This window comes from Amblyraja radiata, chromosome 34, assembly GCF_010909765.2.
Source record: "Amblyraja radiata isolate CabotCenter1 chromosome 34, sAmbRad1.1.pri, whole genome shotgun sequence".
Lineage (NCBI taxonomy): Eukaryota > Metazoa > Chordata > Chondrichthyes > Rajiformes > Rajidae > Amblyraja > Amblyraja radiata.
The window spans coordinates 12,472,528-12,493,376 of record NC_045989.1 but is presented as its reverse complement, the minus strand read 5'-3'; the positions used below and the strand labels follow the sequence as shown (position 1 = coordinate 12,493,376).

General features: G+C 43.3%; 1 protein-coding gene across 2 annotated transcripts in view; it reads right to left on the bottom strand.

Moving 5' to 3' along the window:
* Nucleotides 1-20,849, bottom strand: part of adamts7 (ADAM metallopeptidase with thrombospondin type 1 motif 7) — a 121,318-nt gene that overhangs the window by 53,075 nt on the left and 47,394 nt on the right. For both annotated transcript variants that reach the window (XM_033050363.1, XM_033050364.1), the window contains exons 10-15: nt 20,782-20,849; nt 19,639-19,784; nt 7,810-7,979; nt 6,855-6,988; nt 4,990-5,110; nt 3,821-4,065 (exon numbers count right to left, since the gene is read on the bottom strand). The exon at nt 20,782-20,849 is cut by the window's right edge and continues 25 nt beyond it. In XM_033050363.1, the coding sequence (XP_032906254.1) occupies nt 3,821-4,065; nt 4,990-5,110; nt 6,855-6,988; nt 7,810-7,979; nt 19,639-19,784; nt 20,782-20,849 (884 nt within the window). The remainder of the gene's footprint in view (nt 1-3,820; nt 4,066-4,989; nt 5,111-6,854; nt 6,989-7,809; nt 7,980-19,638; nt 19,785-20,781) is intronic.

Here is a 20,849-nt window from a genome sequence, read left to right as displayed (position 1 = left end):
ATGTGTCTGTGTATGTGTCTGTGTATGTGTCTGTGTATGTGTCTGTGTATGTGTCTGTGTGTGTGTCATTGATTCTTGGCCACATCTGAAGCACACATGCTGCTCCTCCCTCCCGCTTGGGAGGTAAGAGGCCACATTCAACACGAGCAGATCTCCACATTATCTCTCTGCAACTATTAAACTTGTACGACACCCTCTTTTATGCAGGATGTGCCTTTAGAAGCAGAAGCTAAGCATTGCGAGGCTGCTCTACCATTTAATATCAAGGGAGATTTCTTGCCTAGCCCTTCATCCCAGCCTGTCCTATATCCACTAATTTCCTTACGAAGTAAAAAACACAACCCGTTTCAGAGTGTTCTCACTGGCATGTTGAATCAACAGATGCAGCCCAATCCGGACATGTCCAACCCAACCCAGACACAAATTCTCACAATTTAATCAACCCTTAACTTATCCTTTTTTTAGTTTAGAGATACAGCGCAGAAACAGGGCTTTCGTCCCACCGAGTCGCGTTGACCAACGATCCCCGCACACTAACACTATCATACACACATGGGTCAGTTTACAATTATACCAAGACAATTAACCAACAATCCTGTACATCTTTGGAGTGTGGGAGAATGCCGGAGATCCTGGAGAAAACCCAGGCAGGTCACGGAGAGAAGGTAGAAACTCCATATAGACAGCACCCATAGTCAGGATTGACCCCGGGTCAATGGCATTGTAAGGCAGCAACTCCTCCGCTGCGCCACCCCCCTAATGCCGCCCCAACATGTTGTGATTGTCAACACTCACTTGTGTGCGGGTTCTAATTGTGGAGCTTTAGATAATGAAACACTTTGATAGAGTCAAGCTAAGGAAACCAATTCACATGGAAGGTCGGAGTCCAGAACAAGGGAAAAGTGTCAGGAAGCGGTTCTTCATACGGCATTTGATATACGATTCATTGGAAAAGGATTATAGCGGAGAGCCAACAAGCCAGGTAACTGGTCAAATACATAGCTGCCTGGCTCAAGGAGTTAAATCACCCCATATGATAGCAGTGTTTAAGAAAGAACTGCAGATGCTGGAAAAATCGAAGGTAGACAAAAATGCTGAAGAAACTCAGCGGGTGAGGCAGCGGATGAGGAGCGAAGGAATCTATGGAGCATCTATGGGGCTTCCTTCGCTCCATAGATGCTGCCTCACCCACTGAGTTTCTCCAGCATTTTAGTCCATAAGATAGCAGGATCTGGAAATAAATCAATTTGGAGGGGAAAGATCTTGCAAATTTGTAGTTGAGTCTCTGTGATCAATATCTATCCATAGAATATTCCAGATGCTCCATCTGTGTGCATTTTCTCATCCTCTTGTAGATTCCTATGTACATGTTTAATATAAATTCCTAAGTAAACGTCACACTGTAATTCCAGCCTCCTACCAGTGAAGGCAGTGTATCATGGGATAGGCTAGGAAAGAGGTTGATTTGGCAGATTCAGTACTAGTGATATTAAATGGCAGATGGCACATCCAGTGGAATAAACTGTCAGAAGAAACTACCAGAGTCACTGACAATTAATGTGATCAATGCATTCACACACTCCTTAGCAGGGGATCACCACAGTCCCACTTCAGCTGCTTTAACCCACCATGAGGATGGAGAGGATGTTTCCACTAGTGGGAAAGTCTGGGACTAGAGGTCATAGCCTCAGAATTAAAGGACATTCTTTTAGGAAGTAGATGAGGAGAAATTTCTTCAGTCAGAAGGTGGTGAAACTGATGAATTATTTGCCACATGCGGCTGTGGAGGCCAAGTCAGTGGATATTTTTATGGCAGAGATAGATAGATTCTTGATTAGTACAGGTGTCAGAGGTTATGGGTTGAAGGCAGGAGAATGGGGTTAGGAGGGAGAGATAGATCAGCCACGATTGAATGGCGGAGTAGACTTGATGGACAGAATGGCCCAATTCTACTCCTATCCCTTGTCACCTTGTATGTATAACCATTACATGTGGAGTCAACAGCTGTACAGCCACTACCTCCAGCAGGCTCAGGGAATCTGCTCCTTCCTGACTTTTAGTGGCTAATACCACAAGAATTTCAATTGCAATAACAAATATCAAAGCAACTCAGATGTTGTTTTTTTTTTAAACAAAGACCACATTTCAGAGTTGAGTAGCCAAAAGTCAAAACCTGCAGATGTTAGGAATCTGAAACAAAAAATAGAAAGTGCTAGAATCACTCAGCAGGTCAAGCAGCATCTGTGACAAAAAACAGATGACCCTTCGTCAGTTCTCAGAACTGAAGCGTGAACTGTCTCTCGGTTGCTGCCTGGCCTGCTAAATGTTCCCAGCATGCTTCTTTTAGTTCAGATTTCCAGCATCAGCTGTTTATGATTTTTAATCTGTGACGTACCATAAAATGGTAACAACCAGATGATCTATTTTAGCCATCTGAGTGAGGGAGGCATATTGACCAGGAGATGAGGGAGAACTTCCCTCTTCTTCACAATATTGCCAATGGGATATTTTCATCTATTCAGGAGAGCAGACAGTGTCTCAGTTTAACACTAGACCCAAAGACAGTTCCTCTAATAGTGCAGCACTGGTGAGGCCACACTAGACCTTTGTGCCCGAGTCTCAGGAATGGAAGTAAAACCCACAAGCTTCTGACTCAGTGATGAGACAAAGTTGAATCTTCCTACAGCCACTGAGAACAGGATGGTGGTGTCCACATGAAGCAGGACTTTGGTGAGAAGCAAATGTTTGCCCAGTAGCCTTCACAGTTGCACTTAAGCAACACCTCTACAACTTGAGACAAATCTCCTTATTTTTAACTGTAGAGGTATTTATAAACATCATTATGAGTTACAATGTGGTGCCCTGATGCTCTCAAGGTTTTTGAGGTCTCAGCTTTGTAAGGTCCTAATCGACATTCAACCTCACTGCACGTGCAACCTCTCCCCAACTTCACTCACACCCTGTGGTGGTCTCCACTGTTTGAACTTCTTGACCTCTTTCACTACCCACACTTAACACAGCTATCAGTCCTGTCAGTCATGGAAAGGTTTGGCACTTCCAGACATTAAAAAAAAAGATTTACGTTCTACTATGTAACTCATTGTAGGAGGTGGTTTACGATCGATGATCAGCACACAGCAAGATCCCATTCAAGGCTGACCCAACAAGATGAATGTTTCTAAGATAGATCTCAAGTCAAGTCACAAGTGTAAGCTCCAACCGTGAAGCTAGTTAGTTCCCTCTGCTTAAAGAAATAACAGGGCTACTGAGATGTAGAACCAGATGATCACTCTGCTTCCTCTGGGATGAAATGGCATTCCAAAGTTATAAAGAATCACATTGATTTTATAGCACAGAAACACAAACCAAATTGCCAATGTTGGCACTTCAGCCTCACATGAACAATAATGTATCCACACTGATCACTTCAACTACTCACTTACACGGCGTTTCATCACTCCCCGGTATTTGTTATTGATTTCTCAGCACATATCTTATATTAGTTAACATCAGTTTTGCAATCAGTGAAAACTCCATCTTCCAAAATCTTCCATATTTTTAAAGGCTTCTTGTCTTGCCCCTCAGCCTTCTCTTTTCAAGAGATGGTTGACCCAATTTACTCTTTCCTGTTTGATGCATCTTTTCAAATTTGATATCAGCTTGCAAGTCTATCTTTTTAATGCCCTGACCAGGTTTCCATATCATTTTTATAATAAGGCAACAAGAGATGTGCACTGTTCTCCATGTGGTTTACTAAAGGCTGGTTCAGGGGTAACTATCACATGGTTCAGGGTTAAATGGTGAGGAGAAAATGAATTACCTGAATCCACACTGGCTCCTTGGTAGGGCCAGGTGAGGTCAAGTTCTCTAGGTTTCCATTTCGTTCATAGGTGAATGTTGTCCCAGCCACTTTGTAGTCTCCATTCCACTGGATTATCCAGCCGCCATTTAGGAAATACTTCTCAGGATCATCGCTCCGCAAAGCCAGAAAATTTCCTGCTTCAGCTACCTCTTCGATTCGGATCTCTCGAGCACCTTCAGGAATCAGACCAATGTCAACATATCCTACAGGTGAGAACAGATGGAGGGTTAATGGACAAAACAAATTCTGAAGATTTAATTCCATGCCCTCCCCCTCCAAGGTTCCCTGAAAGCCAAGCAGCATTTTGGAACCCTTTTCCAGCATTACTTGAACTAATAGACATTAAAAAGATGCATTTCTCAAAGTGGATTTCCTTCTGAAAAGTTAACTCCCACCTCCTGGTATTCCAGGGAGAGTACTCATACTCCCACATCTCTCCATCTTACTGGCTTTCAATGCTATCATCTTTGTTCAATCTCCATTAGATCAAGGTCAACTAGAGCCTGACAGTACTTGTCTACTTGTGTTGGCTTTGGCTCAAGTTGGATTTTTGTTCTGATAAAACAATTGGGTCCAGGTTTAAGTCAGGTCATGACAGCCCAGTACAGTTCCGTATCTGCTTTGTGTGAACGCACGCATCCTCTGTTCTTAATTAATACTTGGTGTTTCAATCTCCAATTGATCGAAAGCATGTTTGAGGTTGTCATATTTATGTCAATTGTTGGTCTAGTTTGAGTTACTTCCTCAGGCTCACATTGGACTCAGATTGACTGAGTTTGGGTTGGGCATGTTCGGATTACCTATGGTGGGGTTGGACATGTTCAAATTGGCTCAAATGATATTAAAATTCCAGTTTCCTGCCCCTTCCCCATAAACCCTTGGTTCCCCTACAGTTAAAAAAATGCATTGTCCATAGCCATAATTTATTCAAGGACTGACCATCCACAGATCCTTTGGGGTGAGAATTCTAAAGATTCACTGAGTGAATACATTTCTTCTCATCTCATTCCTTATCTTGAAACAATGCAGAAAAAACACCTTTAATCCAGGTCCCCTCTTCTCAATTGCCTTGGGACATTTCACCAGGTGAAAGATGCAAAGCAACTACTAGTGCAGAATAGTCTTACCTAGTCCTTCGCTTTTATCGAATGTCTTTTTCACTGTCTCACAGGTAGAGCCATTGCCCTGGCAGACTCCGCAACGATCCTCTGCAGCATTGGAGTCAATTTCATAATCACAACCTATATTCTGCAAAATGAAATTTAGAATCTGCATTTTTGCAGGAAAACAAAGTGTTCTCTTGAATTTTATATCGTTAACCCCCCCCCCCAAATGACTGGGTATGTGGAATGAGCTGCCCGAGGAGGCTCAAGAGGCAAGTAGAATTACAATATTTAAAAGGCATTTGGACAGGTGCATAGCCAGAATGGTTTAGAGGGAAATGGGCCAAATGCAGGCAAATGGGATTAGGTCAGGCAGGCACTTTGACCAGCATGGGATGCGTTAGGCTGAAGGGCTTGTTTCTGTGCTGTATAAATTTATGACTGTGACTCTAGTTAAAAGCAACTTACTTTTGCTCTATTAATTAATGATCCCACACTATTTGTTCCGACATGACAAACTTAATAAAAGCGTAATGTTACAAATTTTCATTTAAGTGTAATAACTTTTTTGATCAGGTAATTTAATTTGATAAAAGTGGGTGCATCTTTGCTTCTTCTCATCGGTTAGCTCAGGTGAGATGGTTTAACGGGCGCATATCACCAGAATCAAACAGTTCTCTGCGAAGCATTCCAAATTAATTAAATTCTAAAATGATAGTCAACCAAATGACTGACTGTGGACACAACACTAAACTGAAACACGTGACGACTGTGAACACAATACTAAACTGAACCCACGTGTCAGATGTACAATCCAGAATTCAGACTAATAACTGCTACCCTCTACAGTCTGTGGTCTGCTCGGATGAGAAAGCTCCTTCATGTTGTTCTTACTGCAAATTAATCAACCTTTCCGGTAAGCACAGTTAAGCTCTGCTAAATGGACCTTGTATAGTGGGACAAAGACAATCAAAACAGAGGCTGAATGCAGTAGGTGGATTGGAAACACACTCCAACTCGACAACTTGACTTCTACTATTTCCGATTCATAATTTGCCATAAACTATATTGATCTTTCTGTTCACTTGGTGGCAATCAGGATCACTATTGAAAAACTGGAATTCATGTTATTGTGTTTAATTTAGTTGAGTTTAATTTAGAGATACAGTACGGAAACTGGCCCTTCGGCCCACACACCAGCGATCCCAGCACATTAACGCGACCCTACACACACTAGGGACAATTTACACATACACCAAGCCAATTACCCTACAAACCTGTACGTCTTTGGAGTGCGGGAGGAAACTGAAAATCTCGGAGAAAACCCACGTGGTCACGGGGAGAACGTACAAACTCCGTACAGACAGCACCCGTAGTCAGGATCGAACCCGGGTCTCTGGCGCTGCAAGCGCTGTAAGGCACCGCTGCGCCACCGTGGCCCGTATTACTGATGCACCGAGGTATAAATGGAACAATATTGCCACTCATATACACATGAACACAAGGAAATAAGAACAGGAGTAGGCCAGCAAACTCCTCAAGCCTGCCCTGCCATCAAAGATGAGCTGGGCCTGCCTCACCTCCTCTTCTGTACCAGTTCCCCATAACCCAATTTAGCTAACTTAACAAAATAGATAGTGGTTTATATGGGTGTAACAACTAACCTACATATGACCTGAACCATCGACTCTGTTCCTCGCCCCATTGATGCTGCTTTTTCTGTTTTGATTGCTCGCCGATACATATATTGTGTCTGTCATCCTCTGACAGTTAGTGTCATTGTTGTTCTTACATAGCATGCACACTGTGTGACTCTCCTGTCTAACAGGGTCCCAGTATGTTCCTCTATATTGATACATTACACCCCGAGCCTTGAAATGAGACTGTACCTTGCAAATTCCATTGATGCACACGTCTCGGCTGGTGTTCCCCTCAAAGCATGGTGTCCCATCAATCACAGCATCCAACATCTTCTCCGAGAAATAACCATCAGCAGGTCGGCAGTGTAGCTCACAGGGATTAACTGGAGGACACAGTCACAGAACGGGAAAAATGAAAGCAACTACAGTGGTTCAACTTATTGACATTTAGTAAAGATCTTGAAGTGGCTTTCTACCAGATTGCATATATGTTTTTGGCAAACCAGAGGTTGAAAGCCCAAACTCTGAAACCAAAGTTACTAAAGTTGAACTTGGCAGGAATTCCAGTACTTGAAAAATTCTGCAAAGTTCTGGCTTAAAAAGGAAACAGTGGGACTGAAGAAGGTGCAACAAGGATAAACAAGATTAACGAGGTGGGTGTGGGATAAGTGAATGGAGATCTTTCAAAGTTCTGATGGGGCTCGATAGGGCAGATGTGGAGAAAATGTTTCGCTTGTAAGGGAATCCAAAACTGGGATCATCATTATAAGGTGATCGATATTAAATCCAGCAGGGAATTCAGCATAAACTCCTTTCCCCGAGAGAGTATAGAGTGTGAGTGGGAGAGATGGACAGCAGAGGAAGCTATAAATACACACGAATTTGGTGATGGGATGGGACCGAGACAAAGAAAGTTGGGCCGAATGGCCTCCACATTGAGATGCATGGTGATCCTCCACTGTAACAACAGTGGTTTTGGAGCTAACCTGCCTGAAAACTGAAGACCAATAGCTTACATTTCTGAACAAATCTTTCAATAAACATCAGCAAACATGAAAAAGCATTTTGTTAGAGATACATGGTGGAACCAGGCCCTTCAGGCCCTTCAGGCCTGTTTCCATGCTGTAGCTGTCAATCAATCCATCAAAGTAATAATACTGAAAAAAACACAAGCATGCCAGTGAAGCCAACCTGATGGACTTACATCTGCTGAGGACGGGAATCCATTTATGCAGCTTCCCTTTGTAAGGCATAGTGTCAAACTCACTGCATTGCATCTGACGGAAGGTAGGCACGTCTGAGACGCAGGCCTTGGTGTTGCAAATCCTGAATCTCTTCCTCTCCCCGAGGCAGTACGAGCCACCATACTTGGGCCTGAAAACGAGAGAGGTCCACAGAGTAGAATTCATCCTTGCTTTCATGTGTCAGTGGTAGCATCTACATGGAAACCATGGGATATACGATCCAAACCAATGTTTGCCAAAATGGACTTCAGCAATTCCACATCCCACCCCCTGGTCCCGAGGCCTGCTGGTCACAGTGCAAGTACTCTCACACACATACTCCTTAACTGCGGGAGAGTTTTCTGCCTACACCACCATTTCAGACACTAACCTCCTCTAAGCTAACGTATGAATCAGACATCATAAATTGAGTGCAATGTATTACCCTAACAGGCAATTAGCACGTGTGAGATGTGAAATTTCTACCTTCGTGACCAGCTTCAGTGACTCAAGCACTGACTCGCACACAGTGCATTATTGAGAATGTTGGAGTCCTAGAAATAGAAACATACAGCAAAAAACCAGGCCTTCAGCCACTATGTCCATGCCCCTCATTGTATCTATCTGCATTCATTCTATTTACCCGCATTAGGTCCATAGTCTTCTACGCTTTGATGATTCAAATACTATCATTCAACAGCAATATTTAAAAGACATTTGGACAGGTAATAATAATAATAATGGATGGGATTTATATAGCGCCTTTCTAATACTCAAGGCGCTTTACATCGCATTATTCATTCACTCCTCAGTCACACTCGGTGGTGGTAAGCTACTTCTGTAGCCACAGCTGCCCTGGGGCAGACTGACGGAAGCGTGGCTGCCAATCTGCGCCTACGGCCCCTCCGACCACCACCAATCACTCACACACATTCACACACAGGCAAAGGTGGGTGAAGTGTCTTGCCCAAGGAATGGTTGAGAGGAATATGGGGTCAGCACAGGCAAATGGTACTAGCTTGGATGGGGCATCTTGGTTGACATGGACGAGTTGGACTGAAAGACGATTCCACACTGTGTGACTCTATGACTCCACCTGTATAGATGTTTCTTAAATGTAGTGAGAGTATCTGCCTTCACCTCGTCTTCAGGAAGTGGTGATGTTACACTGTAAAGTTCTGTACTACTAAAGATACTGATATACAAACCCTGCCTGATTCTCACACAGACACAAACAATTCAGGATAGACAAAGCACATCTAAGAGGTAATACTTAATTCACAAACAACAATTCTGAAATATAAATTACCTGTCTATTATCACATTGGTTTTGGAATCTTTGCTATGTGCACCCTAGCTGGATTTCCCATAAAGCAATAATTAATGCGTTCTCCAAATATTTTATTGGCTGTAAAATGCACTAGGATCTGTGAAGACATTGCCAAAGTAACTGCTCTTCTTCTTCCAGGTGATCGATTAACATTCTCTCATGTCAGCAGGGAAAGCCTTAAGACATTTAGGAACACCTTAAAGGAGGGAACAGGGGCATAGTAACTGAACGGATTGGGGAGTTGAGTCACTTGGCATTCAAAAGCATGACCATCAAAGACTATTAAGAGTGTCCAAGTATAACTGTTGTAACTCAGGAAATGTGCAAGCCAATTTGTGCGAGAATTGAAAACTTAGTTCCGTAAATTCACTGTTAGGAAAATAAGAGAAATATCTTTGGCGGGAAAGTGGTCAGATCCAGAACATAGTAATGGTTGAGAAGAATAGTAGAGATCGTCTCCAAAGGAAAAATGAGAGGAGCAGAGGAGAGAGCGGGGTAAAGAAAGAGTTGCTAAAAGATTGAGATGATCAGAAAGAAACGTATGTGGAGTACAGGGCAGCACGGTGGCACAGCGGTAAGACTTGCTGCCTTACATCGCTTGCAGCGCCAGAGACCCAGGTTCGATCCCGACTACGGGTGCTGGCTGTATGGAGTCTGTATGTTCTCCCCATGACCACGTGGGTTTCCTCCGAGATCTTCCGTTTCCTCCCATACAGGTTTGTAGGTTAATTGGCTTGGGTTTGTATACTTGGTATAAGTGTAAATTGTCCCTAGTGTGTGTAGGCTTGTGTTAATGTGCAGGGATCGCTGGTCGGTGCGGACTCGGTGGGCCGAAGGGCCTGGTTCCGCGCTGTATCTCTAAACTAAACCAAACTAAGCTAAAACTATAAACACCAGCACAGAATATTTAGGACAAATAGTCTGCTTCTATGTTGCAGATTATGTAATTTCAGGATCAAAATAACACTTTGTATTTCATTACGCCTTATAGTTTTATACATAACATTATCAAAGCTTTTAACTTGATCATGGGAGCTTTAGAAAATGCAAGTTTATCTTAATTATATATTAAGCACATTCAATTCAGAACAGTTTGGATCATTGTGTGCCTGCTGGCAGTGATGCTCAGTGGGGTGGCATGGTGGCTCGGGGTTTAATGTTGCTGCCTCACAGCTCCAGGGATCTGGGTTCAATCCTGACCTCAGGTGCTCTCTGGGTGGAATTTAAACTTCTCATATTCGGAAAGGATGCTGGTTAGTTAAATGATTGTGATAAATTATTCTTGAGTCTAGACAAATGGCAAAAACAATCAAAGGGAAAGTTAATGAGTTGGCGAGAGAGATTAAATTGAATGAAGACTGGATTACTTGAATGATGCCTGGATTAGGGAGGTAATAGCTATAGGTTGGACAGAATTGATTTGTTTCGCCGCAGGTTGAACACCTCAGGTTGCTGGGAGACCTGGCAGAAATATGTAAAATTATGCGAGGCATAGATAGGATTGATGGTCAGAGCCTTATTCCTAGGATGGAAAAATGAAATACTGGAGGACATAGCTTTACGGGGCAACTCAGAGGGTGGTGAATGCCTGGAATGCTCTGCCAGAGTTGCTCTGACAGATACGATAGTGCCCTTTACGAGACTTTGGGATAAGCATGTGGATATGCAGAGAATGGAGGAATATGGATCACGTGCAGATAGACAAGAAGTGGTCTTGGCAGCATGTTTGGCAGAGACATTGTGGGGTGAAGGGCCTGTTCTATGTTCTAAGGTGCTGGAAACCAGGAATCGAGAAGGAATCTGAGATGAATGGGATTGCCCTAGTAGGACCCAGCATGGACCCAATGTGCTGAATGGTCTCCTATTATGTAATAAGCTAATGAAGACCTCTCCACAATCACTGTGCCCATGACATGTGTCTAACCTTACAGCAGAAACAAATCAACTTCTAAATTAACATGGTACTTCTGAAATTGATGACCTACAGGAAATGTGCTCTCTCCATTCAAGTTGCACGGTGACTTGAAGCTGTCAAATATTTGAATGTTCAGTGAAGGTGCGTCAAAGTTCCATGGCATAACAATATTTTACTATGTTGCCAGTATAGTATGTTGTCAAGAACAAAATAATCATTGTGTGCTCTCTATTTCCTCCGTAACCTTACGGGCCTGTCCCACTTGGCGATTATTTCGGCAACAGCCGGCTTCATTGACTGACGTATCAGGTCACGGAGAAATTTGTGGCTTGATACGATGTGATGACATATTGACGCGCGCTGTTTTTTCAAGTTTCGCAACATTTTTTTTGCCGCCGCTGGATTTTAAAATGTTCAAAATCTTTTGGCGATACTGATATGAGGCCAGCAGTCGCCGAAAAAATCGACAAGTGGGACAGGCCCTTAAGATGACCCAATTTTAATTCACAAATTGAGTTTGGAATTGGATTCTGCTTAATGTAAACATGCTGCTATTTCGGAGGGATTTTATGCACCTCATTTCACCAAGAATTTGAAACTTTAAAAAAAAACTGTGGTTGCTGGAAGTCGAAAATAAAAGCAGAAAATACTAGGAACATTCAGCAGGTCAGGCAGCATCTGTGGGAAGAGATACAAAGTTAATGTTTCAGTTCAAAGACTTTTCATTCTCTCAGGTTTTTGATACAGGATTGTTGAAGGGCCTGTCCTACTTGGCGATTTTTTCAGCGACTGCCGGCATCAATGGCTGACGTATCAGGTCACTGAAAAATTCACAGCGTCATGCGGCGTGATGAGGTATGATGCGCGATGTTTTTTCAGGTGTCGCAACATTTATTTTGTCACCGCTGGATTTTGAAACATTCAAAATCTTTTGGCGACAGTGAAATGACGCGGCAGTCGCCGAAAAAAATCGGCAAGTGGGACAGGCCCTTAACTCTGTTTCTCCTCCCACAGATGTTGCCTGACCTGCTGAGTGTTTCCAGCATTTCCTGTTTCTATTTCCCCTGAGGATTTGTAGTTCCAACATCTATCCAAAGAAATGGAAAGAAATTGGTTGGAGAAATGGCATCCAATGTCCAGGTTATGCATGATGGAGTGGGAAGGAAACAATCCATTAATACATTGAGAACAATGGCCTTGATTTTGCTGAATAGGTTAGTATGAGAATAGCAAAGTCAAGTATGAAAGCACACAGTATTCTGCAGTGAGTGAGCAGTGTTGCTTCAGTTGTTTTTACACTACGTTTCACATCGCTCAACCCTCTGGATAATGATTCTTTTACTCCCTGCACTAAATCCCTCGCCTCTAACATCCATGCCCTCTTGTTCAAGAAACAGCCTGCCCGCCCTCCCCCAAAATATGTAACATCTCCCGCATACTTCACAACATTCTCATCCAATCTTAGATAATTCCTGCAAAGTTAATGAATGATCAGTTTGCAGAACAAATGCAAATTAACTGCCATGTTAAAGACAAACATGCAATTTGCTTTTATTTTATCTCTTTGAATTTCTCTGTATTTATTTAAAATGTATATTTCAAATGTAAGTCTATCAGGTTACAATTACTTCAAAAGGCAAAGGCACTGCAGTGTTTCCTACTGGAAGAGACTACAATTCAACCTCAATGATGTTGGACACAAACATGTTTTGTTGAGTGGTCAGACTTGCTGCTGCTGTCCTTTATTGTCCAACTGCGGTATTTTTAATGCAAAGATTAATTGGTTCCTGATTAGTTTGGGTGTCAACGTTTACAGGGAAAAGGCAGGAGAATGAGGTTGTGAAGGAAAAATGGACCAGCCTTGATCGAATGGCATATACTCGATGGGCTGAACAGCCTAATTCTGCTCCTATGTCTTATGGGCTAACTCTAGATGCCCCCTGAGAAGGTGTTGGTGAGCCACCAGGTGTAATCACTACAGTTCATACAGCCATGTATTAGACTGGGAGCTTCACAATGGCCAACACAGGATTTGATTATCAAGCTGGGGGGGGCAATGAGCCTTAGAAACCACAGAGGAATCATCCTCATTACTTTACTGACTGGTATCTCAGGTTTCATATATCATCTTAGACATAGAAGATGGCCACATGACCCATCAAGTCTGCAACACTAATTCCCCACTTGCCTATTCTCTTTTACATGCCCATTAACTACACTCTGTTTCTCAAACCACCAGGGGAAGTTTATAGGAACAACATGCTGTTAATAAGCATGTTATTTTGATGAGCAAGGAATCCTGAACAATAAGAAGAAGCCCATACAGTCACTGGAAGATCATGCAAACTCCACAAAGACAGCATCAAAGGTCGTTGGAGCTGTTAGGCAGTGTGCCGCCGCTACTAATAAAGAGCACTCTATTGTTCAACAGGTGTGCTGTTAACACAGTTACCAGAATGAGATGTACTATTACCAAGGGAGTCAAAAGGGAGTTAATTGTAAATAACATCCACATCTGAGAGAGGATGCGTGGTCACGTTATTTATCAACATGATGATTACCTCCAAGGCAGCTTTGAGCAGATATTGTACTACGCACTGCCAAGACGCAGGACTGTATCAAACTCCTTCATCTTGTCTTCCGCTAATACTCCACTGACCACCCAGACAATTTACATCTGTGTTTAATTTTGCCATTCTGCTATTAATGACCAGAACAGATGTGATTAACCCTTTAGGACTTAGTCATAGAAACATAGAAAATAGGTGCAGGAGTAGGCCATTCGGTTCTTCGAGCCAGCACCGCCATTCAACATGACCATGACTGATCATCCAAAATCAGTACCCCGTTCCGGCTTTTCCCCCCAAACCCCTTGATTCCTCTAGCACTGAGCTAAATCTAACACCTTCAGTGGGCAGTACTCACAGAAGGCAGTGGCTGAAGCTTTGTATTGGGGTCTGACTCCTCGGGGAGCAATGTATTGTCAGGGGAGATCAGACAATTATTTGAAGCATTAAATAGAATGCATTATATTCATCTGTTTTGTATAATGTTAGGGATTATGATCATTTTGAAGAAAAACAACACTCTCAAGCTACTGGCAGGATTTTCCCTTCAGCTAGGGGCATGAACAGCCGATGAACTTTAGTTTAGAGATCCAGCATGGAAACAAGCCCAGTGAGTCCACACTGACCATTGATCACCGATTCATACTAGTACCATGGGGATCATGACAGAAGCCTCCTCCTGGCGATCCCCAGAAACGACGACACGATGCACTCTGTGACGGGTCGGGCGACCAATTCTGTCAACATGTTGGACGACGACAGAAGCCAACAGTGAGATACACGTCGTCTGACACACGAGCGAACTAGTTCCATGTTATCCCCTTTATATCCACTCCACACATACTCGGGAGCAATTTTACAGAGGACTATTAACCTACAAACTTGCACGTTTGGGAAGAAACCGGAGCACACGGGGAAACCCATGTGGTCACAGGGAGACTCTGCACAGACAGCACCCGAGGTCAGGATCGAACTCAGGTCTCAGAAGCTGTGAGAGAGCAGCTCTACCAGCTCTACCAGCTGTGCCGGCCTGTCATTCCCTCTCACTGCTGTTGATATTGGCTTATTATTGTCATGTCTACTGAGATACAGTAAAAAACTTTGTGTGTTATCCAATCAGCCAATACTATACACGATTACAATGAAACCATAAGCAAGTACAACAGGCAGTGTAAAGAGAAAAATAGCAGAGTGCAGAACGTGGTGTAACAGCACTGTTGCGTTACAGATACAGAGAAAGTGGAGATTTTAAAAAGTGCAAGGGCCACAATGAGATGGATGAAGAGGTGGAGAAAAAGTTGTTTCCTGAATCTGGTGGTACGTGATTTCAGATTTTTGTGTCTTCTGTCTGACGGCAGAGGTGCGTGCACTACACCAGGTTGCTGGGCACACACCCATCCTCATACTTCAAAAGTTGCCTAAACTAAACAAGCAATGTTTATCCCACTGAACTGCCAATGTTAACAGGTGGCCTGGAAATCATTTCAAGTCCAGTCTAATTAAGAGATTCCAAAGATATAAAACAGGAAACCACATATACTGTAACATATTAAAGCCCAAAAACACATGGCAGGTTGACATGACATTGAGCATCTTTAAAACAAACTTTATTGTTACCCCCTGATCCTATTGAGATGACTTGATACAGAATGTTGACTTTGTACCATGACTATCTGACCTATGCAGCTTGACCTACATGTGGATTCAATAACGATACCCAGGGTGACAGTCAGCAGGCAAACTAATAATAGAACATGGGGTTGATGGTGAGATAGGGTAGACCTGTTTCAGGACACATCTCATGAAATCTGACTGCTATTTACGCAGAAGCCAGCTATCTCTACAGTGGCCCCACATGGCTGTAATCGACAGCACTGCAACTCCAATGGCTCCATGATTGTGCTCCTGACCCACACCGGTCATCTTCCACACTTCTTTATCTAACCCCATTCATGCATCCTTGCTCGGATGTTGGTGTTGCGAGTAGAACGAGCACTCTATTGCATCTCCACAAAAGGATCAGGAAACTTTGGAAAAGTAGCGCGTGCAAGCTTCACCTGTGCTGCATCATTGCCAGGTAGACAGTTAGAGCCTCAAACAACATCTTCGCATGGGGTGCTTGTCATGGTTGTCATGGTTGTCAGGAAAGACACAGGGTGGGTGAGCACATGACTTCTGGCCCTGACCAGGACTCTCTCTTCAATCCCCAACCGCAGGAGATGTAACACCTGCCCTAATACTTTCTCCCTCGCCCCCAATCCAGGGAGCCCAGCAGTTTTTCCAGGTGAGACAGCGGTTCACATGCACCTCCTCTAACCTCATTTACTGCATCCGGTATCCCTGATGTGGGCTCCTATACATTGGCAAGACCAAGCAGAGACTCTGTGACCACTTTTGCAGCACACTGGCGCGCGGCCTACCCAGGCCGGCTGGATCTCCTGGTTGCTAACCACTTTAACTCCCCTTCCCATTCCAATACTGACCTTTCTGTCCTGGGCCTCTTCCAGTGCCATAGTGAAGCCACATGCAAACTGGAAGAACAGCACCTCATATTCCTCTTGGGTGGCTTCTAACCCATCAGTAGGAACATTGAATTCTCCTACTTTAGGTAACTTCTGCAAACATCTCCTTCACCTCTTCCTCTCCTTCCTCCACGAAAAGTCCATTAAGCAGTTCCACAGTTTGCAACCATGTATGCCTGTTGGGCTACCACCTGCCTCTATCCAAAAAGCGGCCAATCAGGGAACCTCCTTGCCCGAGGTCATCTGTTGCTAGCCCTGATTTTTCTCTCTCTTGCTTCCAGTTTTCCCCCACTCTCCCTAGTACTATCAGTCTGAAGAAGGGTCCTGACCCGAATCAGAACTTGTCCATTTACTCCAAAAATCCTGCCTGACCCGCTGGGTTACTCCAACATTTTGTGTCTGTCTTAGGCTGAAGAGTCATCTGCGTTCAAAATAATGGAGACTATTATGGCTAAATTCCAGCAGTGGGCCACATCAGTTTTCACTTCGTAAAATTGGTACTGCATTTATCTACCTGTCGTTACTAGAATATTCCACACAATATTCTTGTAGAAATGTTTCTCCAAAAACTTTATGCCCCCAGTAAGATTGTAGTTGCTTTCACATGAAAAACTCGATGGAGTACAAAATATAAGAGGCTGAAATGATTTCTGATTATTGTGTTTGACTATAATTCATTCCATTTATAGACCTCCTGGGCTATATTTGGAAGTTTATGAAATGATTTTTACTCGAGGTGTAATATAGATATCCCTTTTGGCCAAAGCACAGGAAACACATTCCTGCCACAGCTACCAAGAAAGGTTAAAGACTTTATTGGTTCAGAGGGAAAGACCTATGATGTGCCAAGTAAAGCAGTCAGGCTAAAGAAAGGAAAAGTTTCAGAACTCTGCAAAGTCAGATAAGGCAAAAGAAACAAGTGTAGGTTTGCGAGAAACATAAAGCTGATCGTAAGTTCGACAGATATGTAAAAAATTAAAAACTAGGGGGAGCTAACATGGGTGTCTTTCAGATGGAAACACAAGAACATGATAGATTAGGAGCAGGAGTAGGTCATCAGGCTCTTCAATCCTGCCCCGCCATTTGATATGATCAAAGGGAGAGGTTGAGCAGGCTGGGACTATTCCTTGGAGCGCAGGAGGGTGAGGGTGTTCTTATTGAGGTGTGCAAGATCATGAGCAGAATAGATCGGGTAGGTGCACAGAGTCTCTTGCCCAGAGTAGATGAGTCGACAACACGAGGACATAGGTTTAAGGTGAGGGGGAAAAGATTTAATAGGAATCTGAGGGGTAACTTTTTCACACAAAGTGTGTTGGGTGTTTGGAACAAGCTGCCAGAGGAGGTAGCTGAGGCTGGGACTATCCCAACATTTAAGAAACAGTATGGCGGAGACTCAATGGGCCGAATGGCTTCCTTATGTGTAATATCACTGAAGAACTATGAAGTTAAGCAGACTATCTTGTGTTTAGATGAATGAGAGCGGATCTGATCAAGCGGGCTTGTCAGGATGGACACAGGGATGATGTGCCTCTAATTGGAGTTTGGAACCAAGGGTAAAAGTCTCAAGGTAAGGGGCAAGTTAGCACAGCGATGAAGAGAAACATCTTCACCCAGAGGGTGGTGAATATTTGGAACTCTCTACCCAAGAATGGAACACTCTACCCCATAGACTCAGTTACTGAGCAAATGCAAGAAAGAGATCGATCGCCTTTTGTTATTTAGGGAATCGGGAGATATGGCCCAGTGCAAGAAAATGGCAGAGGTATAAGGTCAGCCACTGTCTTGCTGAATGAGGGTGGAAGTAGAGGGAGTGAACAGCCTCTTCCTGCTTTAATGCAGGGTGACAACGATCATTATCTGCCCCCATTCAGACCAGAGGGAAATAGGCAGGGGTTGCAGAAACCTGGCGGGTACGTCTGTTATCACAAGACTAGAAAGTCAGTAAACAAACTCTCCAGAAAATCGGAAAGTCAGTAAACAAACTCTCCAGAAAATCGGAAAGTCAGTAAACAAACTCCCATGGAATATAACTGGAGAAAAGGAAGGAACGTCATTCTTCACCAACAGGAAAACTATACATCGGGTTCTGTTATCTGAATAATTAATTATCCATGAAGTGTTCCAGTTGAATGAGGATGATGTTTGGATCAGTCATGTTATCAACTTCTGATAAAAATAGTCAAGCTTCATCTAACAGCGCATGACATCAAATGTTCAGCCACTCCGTCTCAACAGAAACAGAGGTTGCATACAATGTGGAGGAGCAGTGTTACAGCAAAGGGTGCCACTCGGCCCATTCTGCATGTGCTGCCTCTTTGGAAGTCTCCCATTCCCTTGGACTTTTCCCGTAGCTCTGCCTCTTCAAAGGAACAATATTTTTTAAGAAGTAACAATAATGTAACAAGGTGGCTTCTGAATGACATTGATCAAGCTGTAAACATTGGCTGAGACAATAGAAAGAGCTTCCCTGTATTTACTCAACCTGTGCAGACTGTGTCCAGTTACCTGCCATCCTGCTGACAGTTCACACAAGAACATCGTGAATGACAGATCCATATTCACATAATCATCTTCAGCAAACTCTGACTGTAAAGCTTCTTAGCCCATTGAGCACCAGATGGAAGCTTCATTTATTTTACAACTGTTACTGCTTCCTTTTAATCAATAACTCTGCAGTAAGAGATATCCTCTGTTCACTGTGTCATGTCAACTAATGAGTACCTATCTTTGCTAATCCTATTTACCAGCACATGTCTGTTTTTCTATGCTTTGGTGATTAAAGTGGTGATCCAGATCATTTTCAAATGCTATGAGGTTAACTGAGATGTTGCCTCACTTGCTGATTTACTCCAGCACTCTGTGCCCTACGGTGAACCTGACTCCACCAACCTGACCCTCACCAATCACTTCCCCCTTCCAAAGCCAATTGCTCTCTTAGAGTCATGGTCATACTGCATGGAAACAGTCCATTTGGCCTAACTCTTCAAGTCAAGTCAAGTTTATTCGTCACATACACATACGAGATGTGCAGTGAAATGAAAAGTGGCAATGCTCGCGGACTTTGTGCAAAAAACAAACAAACAAACAACAAACTACCAACAGAATGGAACAGAATCACTCTTTAACGCCAATCAAGAAGCCCCATCTACGCTGGTCCCATTTGCTCACATTTGTTCCATAATCTGCTGAGGCAGGAGAATGGGGTTAGGAGGGAGAGATAAATCAGCCATGATTGAATGGCGGAGTAGACTTGATGGGCTGAATGACCCAATTCTACTCCTATCACATGATCTTATGATCTAAACCTTTCCTATCCATGTGCCTGTTCAAGTGTCTCATCCTCTCTATTATCAGCTCTTGGTTAGGGTTTTCGAGCCAGAGGGTTCTATCTTCTGATACTGAGGACACCAGAACCTTGGGCCACCATAAGGCAAATTATTGGCAGACTGGAGTGAGTTAAGTAATCAAGGTCTTACGTGGGATTGTTGCATTGCCTCTCCGCGCTCTGTGTTCCTGAACTGCAGGTCCGGCTGCAGGATGACCAGGAGCTCCAGGCTCCCCAATTTCCAGCTGTATTCTGAGGATGCTGGACTGTGGATATGCAATCTCCACCGAAGCACCACTGCAAGAGGAGAGTGAGAGTTAGTGGGAAATCTCCCTTGGCATGGTCTTCATGAATCACATCTTAGCTGAGTTTTGTTGATCCCGATGTTGGAATTGCCGACTCCTATTCAGATACAGCATAGAATTATTGCAGTCTCCTCTGTCTTAAAATTTCCAAAGCAAAGTCACCAACATTTTAACAGATTATTAGGAGATGGAGACATAAGTAAAATATCTGTCAACAAGATGGTTTTATATAAGAGTGTGTGTATGAGTGAAGAGTGAAAATTATTGTCAACAAGATGGTTTTATATAAGAGTGTGTGTATGAGTGAAAGAGTGAAAATTACAGAGAGGAGAGACTAAATTGGCAGATGTTTTGAACCACCAACACTGCTTCTATTTTTTTATGACCCACACTTCCCTCAGCATATTTTCATGCTACAGGGTGGCATCTACATCAGTCCATTGAACGTGGGCAGTGATAAAGATAGGCTAATAGATCGATAATCTTTAATGAGCATTTGATGGCACTGGGCCTATATTTGCTGGAGTTTCAAAGAATGAGGGGGGACCTCATTGAAACGTACTGAATATTGAAAGGCTTGGATAGAGTGGATGTGGAGAGGATGTTTCCACTAGTGGGCAAGTCTAGGACTAGAGTTTATAGCCTCAGAATTAAAGGACGTTCTTTTAGGAAGGAGATGAGGAGGAATTTCTTTAGGTGGTGAATCTGTGGAATTCATTACCACAGAAGGCTGTGGAGGCAAAGTCAGTGGATATATTTAAAGCAAAGATAGATAGATTCTTGATTAGTACCGGTGTCAGAGGTTATGGGGAGAAGGCAGGAGAATTGGGTTAGGAGGGAGAGATAGATCTGCCATGATTGAATGGAATAGGAATAGACTTGATGGGCCAAATGGCATAATTCTACTCCTATCACTTACGATCTTATGATCTTATGAATGAGGCCAAAGGTTCAAGTCAATGGGAGACCGAGAGCCAGTCAACTGTTACCTTGTTATCTCCGCACTTTGTACCATCCACGGCAGCGTCCAGCTTGGAGTGGCAAGTGCTGCCCACCG